General features: G+C 42.8%; 1 protein-coding gene across 1 annotated transcript; it reads left to right on the plus strand.

The window, feature by feature from the left end:
- Positions 1 to 238: 238 nt before the first annotated feature.
- On the plus strand, positions 239 to 12,363 carry LOC124672674. Its single transcript, XM_047208866.1, is given in 8 exon segments — positions 239 to 583; positions 586 to 626; positions 10,269 to 10,273; positions 11,924 to 12,033; positions 12,036 to 12,109; positions 12,112 to 12,166; positions 12,169 to 12,223; positions 12,225 to 12,363. Coding segments are annotated over 8 exon segments (600 nt in total). The 5' UTR covers positions 239 to 462.
- Positions 12,364 to 13,629: the final 1,266 nt, after the last annotated feature.

The following is a 13,629-nucleotide window of genomic DNA, read 5'->3' on the forward strand; positions in this document are numbered from 1 at the left end:
CGTCTTTCTCTCGACGCCGATAATTTTTTACGTGTCCGGGTCGATCAGAGGTTCGGCTTGCTTCTCCCCCACCCTCGCCTATGAAATGGATAACCCTTGCTGCCATAGCAGCAGGATTTTAAGGGCTTCTGTTGAAGCGGAATAGGAGGAAGCCATGCATTCTTTCAAGAATCTCCAAACCCCCCCTTTACCTTCTCTTTCTATTCTATAAAAAGGCGAACATCTAATCTAGGCCCGGTCGCCTTTCTATGAAGGCGAGCAGCCCAGCCCCCTTGTTGAAATTTGGATATTAAGGAAGCCGTATTTCGCAATAGCAGCTCCGAGAAGCTGGGCTTAGGGTGCGCCTCCTGCGGTCGTTTCAGTGACTCAATTGGCTGGCTTCCCTCAGCTCAGACTGGTGTCGCCACCTCTCCCAGGACCGGAATGATTATCCCCGCCCGATGGGTCTACATTCATCCCTGAATGTCGTCGGGTACTCTTCACTTCCCCGCCATTCTTGTAACCGTCACCTGTAATCCGCGCAGGTGTGTCCGCACCCCCTGGAGTGGACGAGAAAGAAAGGATTTTTTCTCGGAGCAACCCCCAGGTTCCAGACCCAGGAGTTCACTTTCCCGTATGAGCATTCGGTACATATATAAGTCAGTGGAAGAGTCAAAGGGTCACCACTACTGAGGATCTCCCCCCCCCCTATCTTAGAAGGGTCGTCTGAGGGTTTGATGACGCGTGAAGCACACGTCCGTTGGGAACCCAAGAGGAAGGTGTGATGCGTACAGCAGCGAGTTTTCCCTCAGTAAGAAACCAAGGTTATCGAACCAGTAGGAGATGAAGGCCACATGAAGGTTGTTGGTGAAGGAGTGTAGTGCGGCGCAATACCAGGGATTCCGGCGCCAACGTGGAACCTGCACAACACAATCAAAATACTTTTCCCCAACTTAACAGTGAGGTTGTCAATCTCACCTGCTTGCTGAAAACAAAGGATTAAACGTATGGTGTGGAGAATGATGTTTGCTTGCAAAGAACAACAGAGAACAATGATTGCAGTAGGTTGTATTTCAGATGTAAAAGAATGGACCGGGGTCCACAGTTCACTAGTGGTGTCTCTCCAATAAGATAAATAACATGTTGGGTGAACAAATTACGGTTGGGCAATTGACAAATAGAGAGGGCATAACAATGCACATACATATCATGATGACTACTATGAGATTTACTTAGGGCATTACGACAAAGAACATAGACCGCTATCCAGCATGCATCTATGCCTACAAAGTCCACCTTCGGGTTAGCATCCGCACCCCTTCCAGTATTAAGTTGCAAACAACAGACAATTGCATTAAGTACTGTGCGTAATGTAAACAATACAAATATCCATAGACATAGCATTGATGTTTTATCCCTAGTGGCAACATCACATCCATAACCTTAGAACTTTCTGTCACTGTCCTAGATTCAATGGAGGCATGAACCCACTATCTAGCATAAATACCCCCTCTTGGAGTTACAAGTATCAACTTGGCCAAAGCCTCTACTAGCAACGGAGAGCATGCAATATCATAAACAACACATATGATAGATTGATAATCAACTTGACATAGTATTCCATATTCATCGGATCCCAACAAACACAACATGTAGCATTACAAATAGATGATCTTAATCATGATAGGCAGCTCACAAGATCTAAACATGATGGCATAATAGGAGAAGACAACCATCTAGCTACTGCTATGGACCCATAGTCCAAGGATGAACTACTCACGCATCAGTCCGGAGGCGGGCATGGTGATGTAGAGCCCTCCGGTGATGATTCCCCTCTTCGGCAGGGTGCCGGAGGTGATCTTCAGAACCCCCTGAGATGGGGTTGACGGTGGCGGCGTCTCAGTAAATTTTCTCGTATCGTGGCTCTCTGTACTAGGGTTTTCCGATACGAAGGATTATATAGGCGAAGAGGCAGCGTCGGGGGAGCCAGGGGGTGGCCTCCCAACACCTGGGCGCGCCAGGGGGCTGGGCCGCGCCGTCCTATGGGGTGGTCCCCCTGCTGGCCGCCTCCGACTCTTCTTCGGTGTTCTGGAATCCTCCGTGGAAAATAGGGCCGTGCGCTTTTGTTTCGTCCTATTCCGAGAATATTTCCTGTGTAGGACTTCTGAAACCAAAAACAACAGAAAACAGGAACTGGCGCTTCGGCATCTTGTTAATAGGTTAGTACCGGAAAATGCATAAAAATAATATAAAGTATGAATAAAACATGTAGGTATTATCATAAAACTAGCATGGAACATAAGAAATTATAGATATGTTGGAGACGTATCAAGCATCCCCAAGCTTAGTTCCTACTCGCCCTCGAGTAGGTAAACGATAAAAAGAATAATTTCTGAAGTGACATGCTACCAACATGATCTTGATCAATACTATTGTAAAGCATATGAGATGAATGAAGTGACTCAAAGCAATGGTCTATAGTTTGTTAACAAATAGATAATGACTAAACAACTGAATCATATAGCAAAGACTTTTCATGAATAGTACTTTCAAGACAAGCATCAAAAAGCCTTGCATAAGAGTTAACTCATAAAGCAATAGATTCTTAATAGAAGGTTTTGAAGCAACACAAAGGAAGATTTAAGTTTCAGCAGATTGCTTTCAACTTTCAACATGTATATCTCATGGATAATTGTCAACACAAAGTAATATGATGAGTGCAAATAAGAAAGTATGTAAGAATCAATGCACACAGTTGACACAAGTGTTTGCTTCTAAGATAGAAGGAAGTAGGTAAACTGACTCAACATAAAGTAAAAGAAAGGCCCTTCGCAGAGGAAAGCAGGGATGACTCATGTGCTAGAGCTTTTTATTTTGAAAACATGGAAACAATTGTGTCAACGGTAGTAATAATTCATATGGGTTATGTATAAAACTTCCTATAAGTTGCAAGCCTCATGCATCGAATACTAATAGTGCCCGCACCTTGTCCTAATTAGCTCGGATTTCCATGGATTATCATCGCATTACATATGTTTCAACCAAGTGTCACAAAGGGGTACCTCTATGCCACCTGTACAAAGGTCCAAGGAGATAAATCGCATTTGATTTCTCGATTTTGATAGATCTCAACTTGAGGACATCCATACCGGGACAACATAGAAAACAGATAATGGACTCCTCTTTTATGCTTTAAGCATTCAACAACAGATAATATTCTCATAAGAGCTTTGAGGATTAATGTCCAAGCTGAAACTTCCACCATGATACATGGCTTTGGTTGGCGGCCCAATGTTCTTCTCTAACAATATGCATACTCAAACCATTTCAAATCATGGAAAATCTCCCTTACTTTAGACAAGACGAACATGCATAGCAACTCACATGATATTCAACAAAGGTGTGACAGGTTGATGGCGTCCCAGATAACATGGTTACCGCTCAACAAGCAACTTATAACAACTAAGATACACAAGCGACATATTCCTTACCACAATAGTTTTTTAGGCTACTTTCCCATGAGCTATGTATTGCAAAAACAAGGAATGAATTTTTTTGAAAGGATTTAAAGGTAGCACGCAAGCAATTTACTTGGAATGGCGAGAAAAATACCACATAGTAGGTAGTTATGGTGGACACAAATGGCATAAGTTTTGGCTCAAGGTTTTGGATGCACGAGAAGCATTCCCTCTCAGTACAAGGCTTTGGCTAGCAAGGTTGTTTGAAGCAAACACAAGTATGAACCGGTACAACAAAACTTACATAAGAACATATTGCAAGCATTATAAGACTCTACACTGTCTTCCTTGTTGCTCAAACACTTTTACCAGAAAATATCTAGACCTTAGAGAGACCAATCATGCAAACCAAATTTCAACAAGCTCTACGGTAGTTCTCCACTAATAGGTTTAAACCACATGATGCAAGAGCTTAAACATGATCTACTTGAGAGCTCAAAACAATTGCCAAGTATCAAATTATTCAAGACAATATACCAATTACCACATGAAGCATTTTCTGTTTCCAACCAAATAGCAATAAATGAAGCGGCTTTCAGCTTTCGCCATGAACATTAAAAGTAAAACTAAGAACACCAGTGTTCAATATGAAAAAGCGGAGCGTGTCTCTCTCCCACACAAGCATGTTAGGATCCGATTTTATTCAGAGAATGAAAATAACAAAACAAAAATAAAAGCACACAAACGCTCCAAGTAAAGCACATAAGATGTGACGGAATAAAAATATAGTTTCACTAGAGGTGACCTGATAAGTTGTTGATGAAGAAGGGGATGCCTTGGGCATCCCCAAGCTTAGATGCTTGAGTCTTCTTGAAATATGCATGGATGAACCACGGGGGCATCCCCAAGCTTAGACTTTTCACTCTTCTTGATCATATTGTATAATCCTCCTCTCTTGATCCTTGAAAACTTCCTTCACACCAAACTCAAAACAATCTCATTAGAGGGTTCGTGCATAATAAAAAATTCACATGTTCAGCGAGGACACAATCATTGCCAACACTTCTGGATATTACCCAAGGCTACTGAAATTTAATGGAGCAAAGAAATCCACTCGAACACAGTAAAAGAGGCAATGTGAAATAAAAGGCAGAATCTGTCAAAACAGAACAGTCCGTCAAGACGAATTTTTTTCGAGCCACTTAACATGCTGAGATGAAAATTCTCAAATTGAATGAAAGTTGCGTACATATCTGAGGATTACTCACGAATTTTTGCAAGATTTTACGATGTTCCTACAGAGAGAACAGCTCAAATTCGTGATAGCTAAAAATCTGTTTTTCTGTGCAGAAATCCAAATCTAGTATCAACCTTCTATCAAAGACTTTACTTGGCACAACAATGCAATAAATTAAAGATAAAAATGTATTGCTACAGTATTAACAAGCACCTTGACTCAAATATAAAACAAAAATTGCAGAAATAAAATAATGGGTTGTCTCCCATATGCGCTTTTCTTTAACGCCTTTCAGCTAGGCGCAAAAAGTGTAAATCAAGTAACATCAAGAGAAAAAGCATCAACATCATTACCACGGGCTTTACGCCTACCCCTCTTACTCTTATTCTTACTCTTTAGTCTAGGGAATACATGACCGCCTCCGGGTGTAGAGGTAAAATTTAGAGTGTCTTTCCCCACATCTATGATTGCTCCCAAGAGTTTCAGCATGGATCTTCCAAGTGTGATTTGTCCTATCCCTACACATTCAGTAACCAGATAATCAGTGGATACCGTTCTTCCAAGAAAGGTTGTGAACACACCTTCAGCTATTCCCTTAGGAATTATAATAGAGTTATCAGTAAGAGTTATTCCTTCTCCACCTTCAGTAAGTCCCCAAAGTGTCAAAGATTCATAAATACTTTTAGGCATAAGGCAAAACTCAGACATAATATCACAACGGGCATAAAAAATTTCACCACAAATAGCAACCTTAATAGTAGGGACCCACATTGAAGGTTCAAAGTTTACTGGAACATAATCAAAATGTTCACGAATCTGATTATACCCTTCTTTTAAACAAGATATATTTGTCTCGAGAGGGTTTAATCTATTATGAATACTAACAAGAGATGAATCAAACTTATTAGCTGAGCTAGATGATGCAATGTAACATCCCAAGTTTCAACATAATAAAGAGATGGGAATTTCAATTACTCAGATTTTACAACAAACAAAAACTTTTATTTAATCCAATGCCATGCCTAGTGTTGCATATGTGCATAGTAGTCATACTTGAGTGAATTGAATTTTTGCCTTGATGTTGGTTTGAATGCTTAGTAAATGTTCTTAAACCCTAACACATGATCTTAGCACCTCAATTTGAGAGAAATAAAGAAAATAGAAAAATGCCAATTTCACTCACATACACATTTAGCCAATTATGCAAATCATCAACCAAGGCCCCCATTGCTTGTGTCATTGCTTGTGAAACACTAATACATCAATAACAAACCCTTTTGAATCAAAGAAACACAAATCAAATCAAAGGAAATATCAAATTTCACTCACATATGATAATGGTCACTTTGCCCCTTTTTAACATCATGCCCACTTTGAGCCTCTGGTTTGGAAGTTTCTTAAACCAAAACCTCTCACTTCTTTCCACCTCATCCAAGACCATATCAAGGTGAACATTTTTGGTGTTGACCATTAGGGTTGACTCTGCTTACATTGACCAGTATAGAGGTGACAAGTGGCAACTTTGAATCAAAGAGAAGATCATCCACTTTTTGAAACTTTGCAAACCAGCACCAAATTGCACACCACCACCACCATTCTACTCCATTAATTATTCAAACAAACTTCACCAAAAAGAATTTCAAAATTTGAACAAAGTGTTCATGCGGCCATTTCATCGAATACCTTGCATGCAATATTTCAGAATTGGCACACACCCTATTACCCACCAGATTTTGGCCTAAACCTCTTTTGATCAGAGATGATCATTGATCCCCTGTGTCCCCTGCATCATGCCAGTACTTGTTCTTGATGATTAAAGCTTGGAGAGGGCAAAAACAATGCCATGTCGTGCACCATGCCGGCCAGCATGCCACCCCTCTCTCAGATCCTCCTCTCTCACTTTTGCCTTGTCCTGGAGATTCCCCTGACCTTGTTGATCATCACCGTGCACGGCCCTGGCACGCGAGAGGCTGGCATTGGCCAGGCCAGCACGCGCCCAGACGCCCAGAACCATGCCAGTGCACGCCAGCACGCGTGCTCACCGCGTACTGGACGCGCCAGAGGGCCGCTCGCCCCATCGCCTCAGTACTCCCCTACCTCTCTCTTTCTGCATCAAGCGACACCACTACATCCTCTAGCCAGTAGACATGCTTGAGCCCCTGCGCGTGCACCGTCGTCGTCGTCCTCGTCAACTTTCCGCCGCCAGTACTGAGACGGACAATGCATGCGCCCGAGCGATCCCTTCATGCTTTTGCCGCGCCAGCTAGTCATTGAGCATCGCCATGATGCCGCCTACACAACGCCGTCCTCACCTTGACCCTTCGCGCACTGGAACCGACGCGCCATGCTCGACCTCTCTCGGCACCCGCAGCACCTCCTCCCCTCTATAAATAGAGCTCTCCCGCACCCCAACTCTTCACACCATCAGCTTCTCCTATCTTCCCTGCTTCTCCTCGACCAAGTCCCACACCCAATCATCGCCGGAGTAGCCCCAATTCATCGCCGGAGCCCGCCAGTACCCGGAGATCATCGCCGTCGATTGGAGCTTCCCCACGCCTCGCCGCCAGTACCAGTCGACTCCCCATCCTCGCCAACGTCACCGTGCACCTCACCATCGACCACGGGAACGCCGGTAGGCTCTCCGACCCCCTAGGCTCGCCGCCAGTGCGTTGGGATCTCGTCGGAGACGACAACGATCCATGGCCGCACGATCGACTTCCAATCCTACGGCCCACGTCACTCGTACCGTTTCGCTCGTTATGTCACACTGACAGCGGGTCCCACTGGCAGTCAGCCCACTCGCGCGAGACGCGCAGATGGGCTGGCCCAACTTGTTTTCACCGCTGCGGCCCACTTTCCTTTCCCGCCTAAGCCCAGCAGTTTGAAATCAAATTTAAGAATTGTTTGAAATGCTTACAGATGCTTTGTTAAAACTTGAATAGTTTCAAATTGGCTGAACCAAATTTTGTGAACTTTATATATTCTGAAAGATTATGAAATGATCTAATCAACCCCACTGGTCTCACCCTCAGATTCATTGTAGATTTCAAATAGTAAAAATAACAAGGCAGGTCCTTTTCGAACTTCAAACTTTATTTAAAATTCAACCATAATTGATTTTGAGTTGATTCCAACTCTCATAAATCACATTTGATGTACTCTAATTGTTTATGCGAAAAGATATCCAAGTTGTTTGTATGATCATGGACTAGAGCAAAATAATGGCTATGTAGCCATTTCTAGTCCATTTGACTCATTTGAATTAATTTATTTAATTAATATGAGAGCTACTCTCTCATTTAAATCTTGATCCTAAGTAATTCAACAAGAGATAATGGCCTTAGTCTAAGGAACCTTATATTTTATTACTTAGTGATTTTAAATCATTACCATGCTATTCTTAAAAGGCATGAGGTGTAGCACCTCGTTTAAATCATACTCCCACATAATAGATATGAAATTTTGACCTTGGTCAACATATATCCATACCTTATTATTATTTGAGGAGATTAAATCTTAATAAGATTTAATGAGAGGAAATTATTTTCCCCAAAGAATTAATTAGCAAACCAAATCAATAATTGTAATGAGAGGAAATTATTTTTCTCTTAAATAAGAAAACCAAGTCAATCACCATGTTATGAATGATGTGATGCTAGAATAAGTTTGTGTGAACCTTTGGTGTGTTTTAGTCTAGCATGTAAGTTTTGTTTGGTGATGGTATACCTCGTATTCGTGTATAGACGCTAGTACCGAGGAGTATCAAGAGGAGGAGAGCTACTCTCAGGAGGAGGAAGAGAACTTTGATCACTACCCAGCTCAAGGAAAACTAACACTCTTGCAAAGTCCTAAGTGCAAAGCTCTACAAGAGCAAGGCACCATCACTCTTTACTTTATGTCTAATTAACCTATCCCATGTTTTTACCTTGCAATTATATTGCTTATTATACTCCAAAGTTTATTTTTGATTTATGATTCACTTGGTCTAGAGTAGAATAAAAGCATCAAAGTTAGCATAGAGCAAATCAAATCTAGATAGCACCCCTCATGACTACTGGCTAGTGCTAACTAAATAAAATTGACTACTCTAGATGGGAACATGTGAAATGAAATGACTTTGAAAGGTTTTGAAGGTGAAGGTGACATGAATGATTTGGTGAATTTGGATGAAAACTGATGATTGGGTTTGAATGCGATTCCCTTCCAATTATACAAGTACCCCCACAATACCTGATTATGGGTAGGGCTTAACTCGAAGTTTGTGTATCTTAGTATGGGTTCCCTCTAAACAAGAATCATAGGGGTTATGCCGAGGCTGCCTCCGTTAAAAGTGAAATGATGTGAATATGAGGTGAATGTCAGACCCAATCCCTGTGTAGTTCCCGGGTTGACGGTTTGTCTTCACCGGGGGGCCAAGCTCATGGGGAGAGGTGCCTATACTAGGGTATATAAGTGAAAGGTTATGGTTGATGATCCGCGTACTGAGTTACGATGATTCGGGGCTGTCCTCGACGGATGTAATCAAAAGTTGTGGCACAAGAGTACAACCTCTGCAGAGTGTTAAACCTATTCGAATAGCCATGTCCACGGTTACGGACGATTGGGAAAGGCCATACTTTTCCGTTGTCAGAACGTTTGTCTTAAAGAGGAATGGTAAATTGAAAGGTGACTTGACTTGAATCACAATGGAGTTGTGGGAATGACACTAATGTTCCCACTTGAGTTAGTCTAGCAAATAAAGAGTCTTTACTAAATGGTTATGAACTAAACTTGGCTTTATGAAATTAAACCTAGAGCTTAGCACTCCTTATTACAATTGTTAAGTAATTACATTAGTATTAGTTTGCGAGTACTTTAAAGTACTCATGGCTGTGTCCCTGGCTATTCAAATGCCAGACTATGAAGAGGAGCCACATTATCAAGACGACGGACAACAGGACGTCTACGATAACTAGGAGCATCTTCTAACGTCAAGCGTTGCCTGTGGAATAGATAGTCCACTACTACTAAGCTTCCGCTACTTGTTGTTATTGATCATGTAGATCAACTATTTGTGTAATATTGGATCATGTGATCTATTGTTGTAAGACGATTATGTGTTGTAATAAATGATGACTCTATGATATTCAACTGTTATGTCTAGCAAAAACAATCTTCCTGGGATTGCGATATATGGCATAATAGGCATCTGGACTTAAAAATCCGGGTGTTTACATGCAACCAATTTTTTTATGGCATTAAAAGCTTGATCCTCATCGCAATGAAGGAGATCTCCTCCCACTACAACATCCAAGGCATATCTATAGCGAAGAGTAAGCCCAAAATAAAAGTTACTAAGAAGCCGGCTTAGAGTCATTTTAGGTTCTGTTTTACTATAAGAATCAAAAATCCTAGACCAAGCTTCTTTAAATCTCTCCTCATCCCCTTGTTTAAAAGTAAAGATCAATTCCTCAGGTGATAGAGTAACAAGTACAGGACTAGACATGATAACAAAATAAATTAAATGCAAGTAACTAATTTTTTGTTTTTTTGATATAGAGAAAGCAAACAAGACAGAAAATAAATTAAAGCAAGACAATAAACAAAGTAAAGAGATTGGGTGTGAGAGACTCCCCTTGCAGCGTGTCTTGATCTCCCCGGCAACGGCGCCAGAAAAAGTGCTTGATGACGCGTGAAGCACACGTCCGTTGGGAACCCCAAGAGGAAGGTGTGATGCATACAACAACGAGTTTTCCCTCAGTAAGAAACCAAGGTTACCGAACCAGTAGGAGATGAAGGCCACGTGAAGGTTGTTGGTGAAGGAGTGTAGTGCGGCGCAACACCAGGGATTCCGACGCCAACGTGGAGCCTGCATAACACAATCAAAATACTTAGCCCCAACTTAAAAGTGAGGTTGTCAATCTCACCGGCTTGCTGAAAACAAAGGATTAAACGTATGGTGTGGAGAATGATGTTTGCTTGCAAAGAACAACAGAGAACAATGATTGCAGTTGGTTGTATTTCAGATGTAAAAGAATGGACCGGGGTCCACAGTTCACTAGTGGTGTCTCTCCAATAAGATAAATAACATGTTAGGTGAACAAATTACAGTTGGGAAATTGACAAATAGAGAGGGCATAACAATGCACATACATATCATGATGACTACTATGAGATTTACTTAGGGCATTACGACAAAGAACATAGACCGCTATCCAGCATGCATCTATGCCTAAAAAGTCCACCTTCGGGTTAGCATCCGCACCCCTTCCAGTATTAAGTTGCAAACAACAGACAATTGCATTAAGTACTGTGCGTAATGTAAACAATACAAATATCCTTAGACAAAGCATTGATGTTTTATCCCTAGTGGCAACAGCACATCCATAACCTTAGAACTTTCTGTCACTGTCCCAGATTCAATGGAGGCATGAACCCACTATCTAGCATAAATACCCCCTCTTGGAGTTACAAGTATCAACTTGGCCAGAGCCTCTACTAGCAACGGAGAGCATGCAAGATCATAAACAACACATATGATAGATCGATAATCAACTTTACATAGTATTCCATATTCATCGGATCCCAACAAACACAACATGTAGCATTACAAATAGATGATCTTGATCATGATAGGCAGCTCACAAGATCTAAACATGATGGCATAATAGGAGAAGACAACCATCTAGCTACTGCTATGGACCCATAGTCCAAGGATGAACTACTCATGCATCAGTCCGGAGGCGGGCATGGTGATGTAGAGCCCTCCGGTGATGATTCCCCTCTCCGGCAGGGTGCCGGAGGTGATCTTCAGAACCCCCCGAGATGGGGTTGACGGCGGCGGCGTCTCAGTAACTTTTCTCGTATCGTGGCTCTCGGTACTAGGGTTTTTTGATACGAATGATTATATAGGCGAAGAGGCAGCGTCGGGGGAGCCAGGGGGTGGCCTCCCCACACCTGGGCGCGCCAGGGGCTGGGCCGCGCCGCCCTATGGGGTGGCCCCCTGCTAGCCGCCTCCGACTCTTCTTCGGTGTTCTGGAATCCTCCGTGGAAAATAGGGCCGTGGGCTTTTGTTTCGTCCAATTCTGAGAATATTTCCTGTGTAGGATTTCTGAAACCAAAAATAGTAGAGAACAGGAACTGGCGCTTCGGCATCTCGTTAATAGGTTAGTACCGGAAAATGCATAAAAATGATATAAACTATGAATAAAACATGTAGGTATTGTCATAAAGCTAGCATGGAACATAAGAAATTATAGATACGTTGGAGACGTATCAGGGTTCGCCGCGGTTCATTGCTGTGCTTACACACTAGGCTACCCTTCTCCGAAAGCTCCGCGGGACCACCTATCACTAGTCTTCGGCCGGAGGGGTTTATTGCACAAAAAGGCCGGGACGCGGGCTCCCGCAGAGGAAAGCCCAACGAATGCCATATTGGCATACTCTCCTAAAAAAATAGCAGACCCCACCCCATTGAAGACGGGAGTGAGGTACAACAAGGCCATTTCCGTCCACCTTCTCACAGAGCCGTACGTGGACGTTACCGCTCATACAGCTCCCAGCCAGCAAGCAGTTAGCTTTCCTCTAGAAGTCATGGAAGTGTGGATAAATCGACGGAAGGTTTTTATTCCTTATAAACCCGCCCTAACCGTTCTAAATATGGACGGAGAGCGGTCTTCATTTTTTCGGGGTGCTCCAGATCACATTTAAGATCTAGGAAAGACGATAGGGAGTTTGTGGGCTTCCCTTGGCATTGCAAGATGGCCTCTATCGTCTTTTCGAGAGCCCCCCGTTGCCCCGTCAAGGGGCTGACATAGAGAGACCTAATTAGTGCCAGCCGAAACTCGGAATTAGCCCGAATTCCGGTAACCAGCTCTGCTTTCGCGGTCTCAAAAGGAGAAGCCTCGAGCGCTTGCAAATCGTGTAGCCTCGAGCCCTCGAACTGGAGTTATTTTAAAGAAAATTAGGTATAATTTTGGACATGCTGGTTTCGTTAAGTAATGGATCTTGGTGGCTTTGCCACCCTGATAGTCATCTAAATATGTGCTTGAGTGCTTATATGCATTCCACTCTTTCATGTGGCCTTTTATTTTTTAAAGTGTCAATATCATATTTACAAGTTTTAGAAATAATGAAATTCTACAAGAGTGCAAAATAATAATATATGAAAAATTTGGGGGTTTAAAAATATGGATTTTTATGTAGATTTTTTATTAGATCCAAACAATCATTAGTTTTTTTAAACTTAATTTTGAAAATAAACAGATGAGCTCGTCCTCCCTTGTATGCATTTCAAACTGGTTGGGCTTGGTAGGGCCCAAACTGGTTGGGCTTGTTAGGGTCCAAAATGGACATGCACCTGACTGGGCTGGCACACTGATTCGGGCCTACAAATTCCGTCTTCTTCCCTACAAAATCATATTCCCCTCTCCCCCGGCAGAACCAACTCCTCCTCTTGCTTCTCCATCGTCGAGAAAAAAAAGTCCATTCCCCTCCCTCCCTGCCCCCGCCCCCACCCCGGCAAACCTCAAATCCCCCACCTTCAATCGAAAGTAATAATGCCGCGGAAGACGAAGCAGCTATGCCCATGCTAGGCGGGCCCATGCGAAGACCGGGCGGACGACCGCTGCGCAGCGTTCGCAGAGACGCAAACCTGGCGCATATTTGGGCCAGGTTTGCGTCGCCGCGGACGGCCCGATCACTTTGCATCGCCCCGCTGGAGGTGGTACTAGACGCACTTTCGGCCCGGGCGGACGCAAACGGTCCCCGTTGGAGATGCCCTAATATAAAATTATATGTTTTTGGGCCACATGCCCAATTGCAGATCAAAGCTACACACAAGCAGCTCAACCAAAATCAAACAAAATCACACAAGGACAACTTATCACACATAGTCAACAAGATCAATACAAACCATTTCCAAACAAACAAAGACGAAAGCTTTCCGATGATATGTTTATCACACATAGTCAACAA

The sequence above is a fragment of the Lolium rigidum genome, chromosome 7 (genome assembly GCF_022539505.1).
Source record: "Lolium rigidum isolate FL_2022 chromosome 7, APGP_CSIRO_Lrig_0.1, whole genome shotgun sequence".
Classification (NCBI taxonomy): Eukaryota; Viridiplantae; Streptophyta; class Magnoliopsida; order Poales; family Poaceae; genus Lolium; species Lolium rigidum.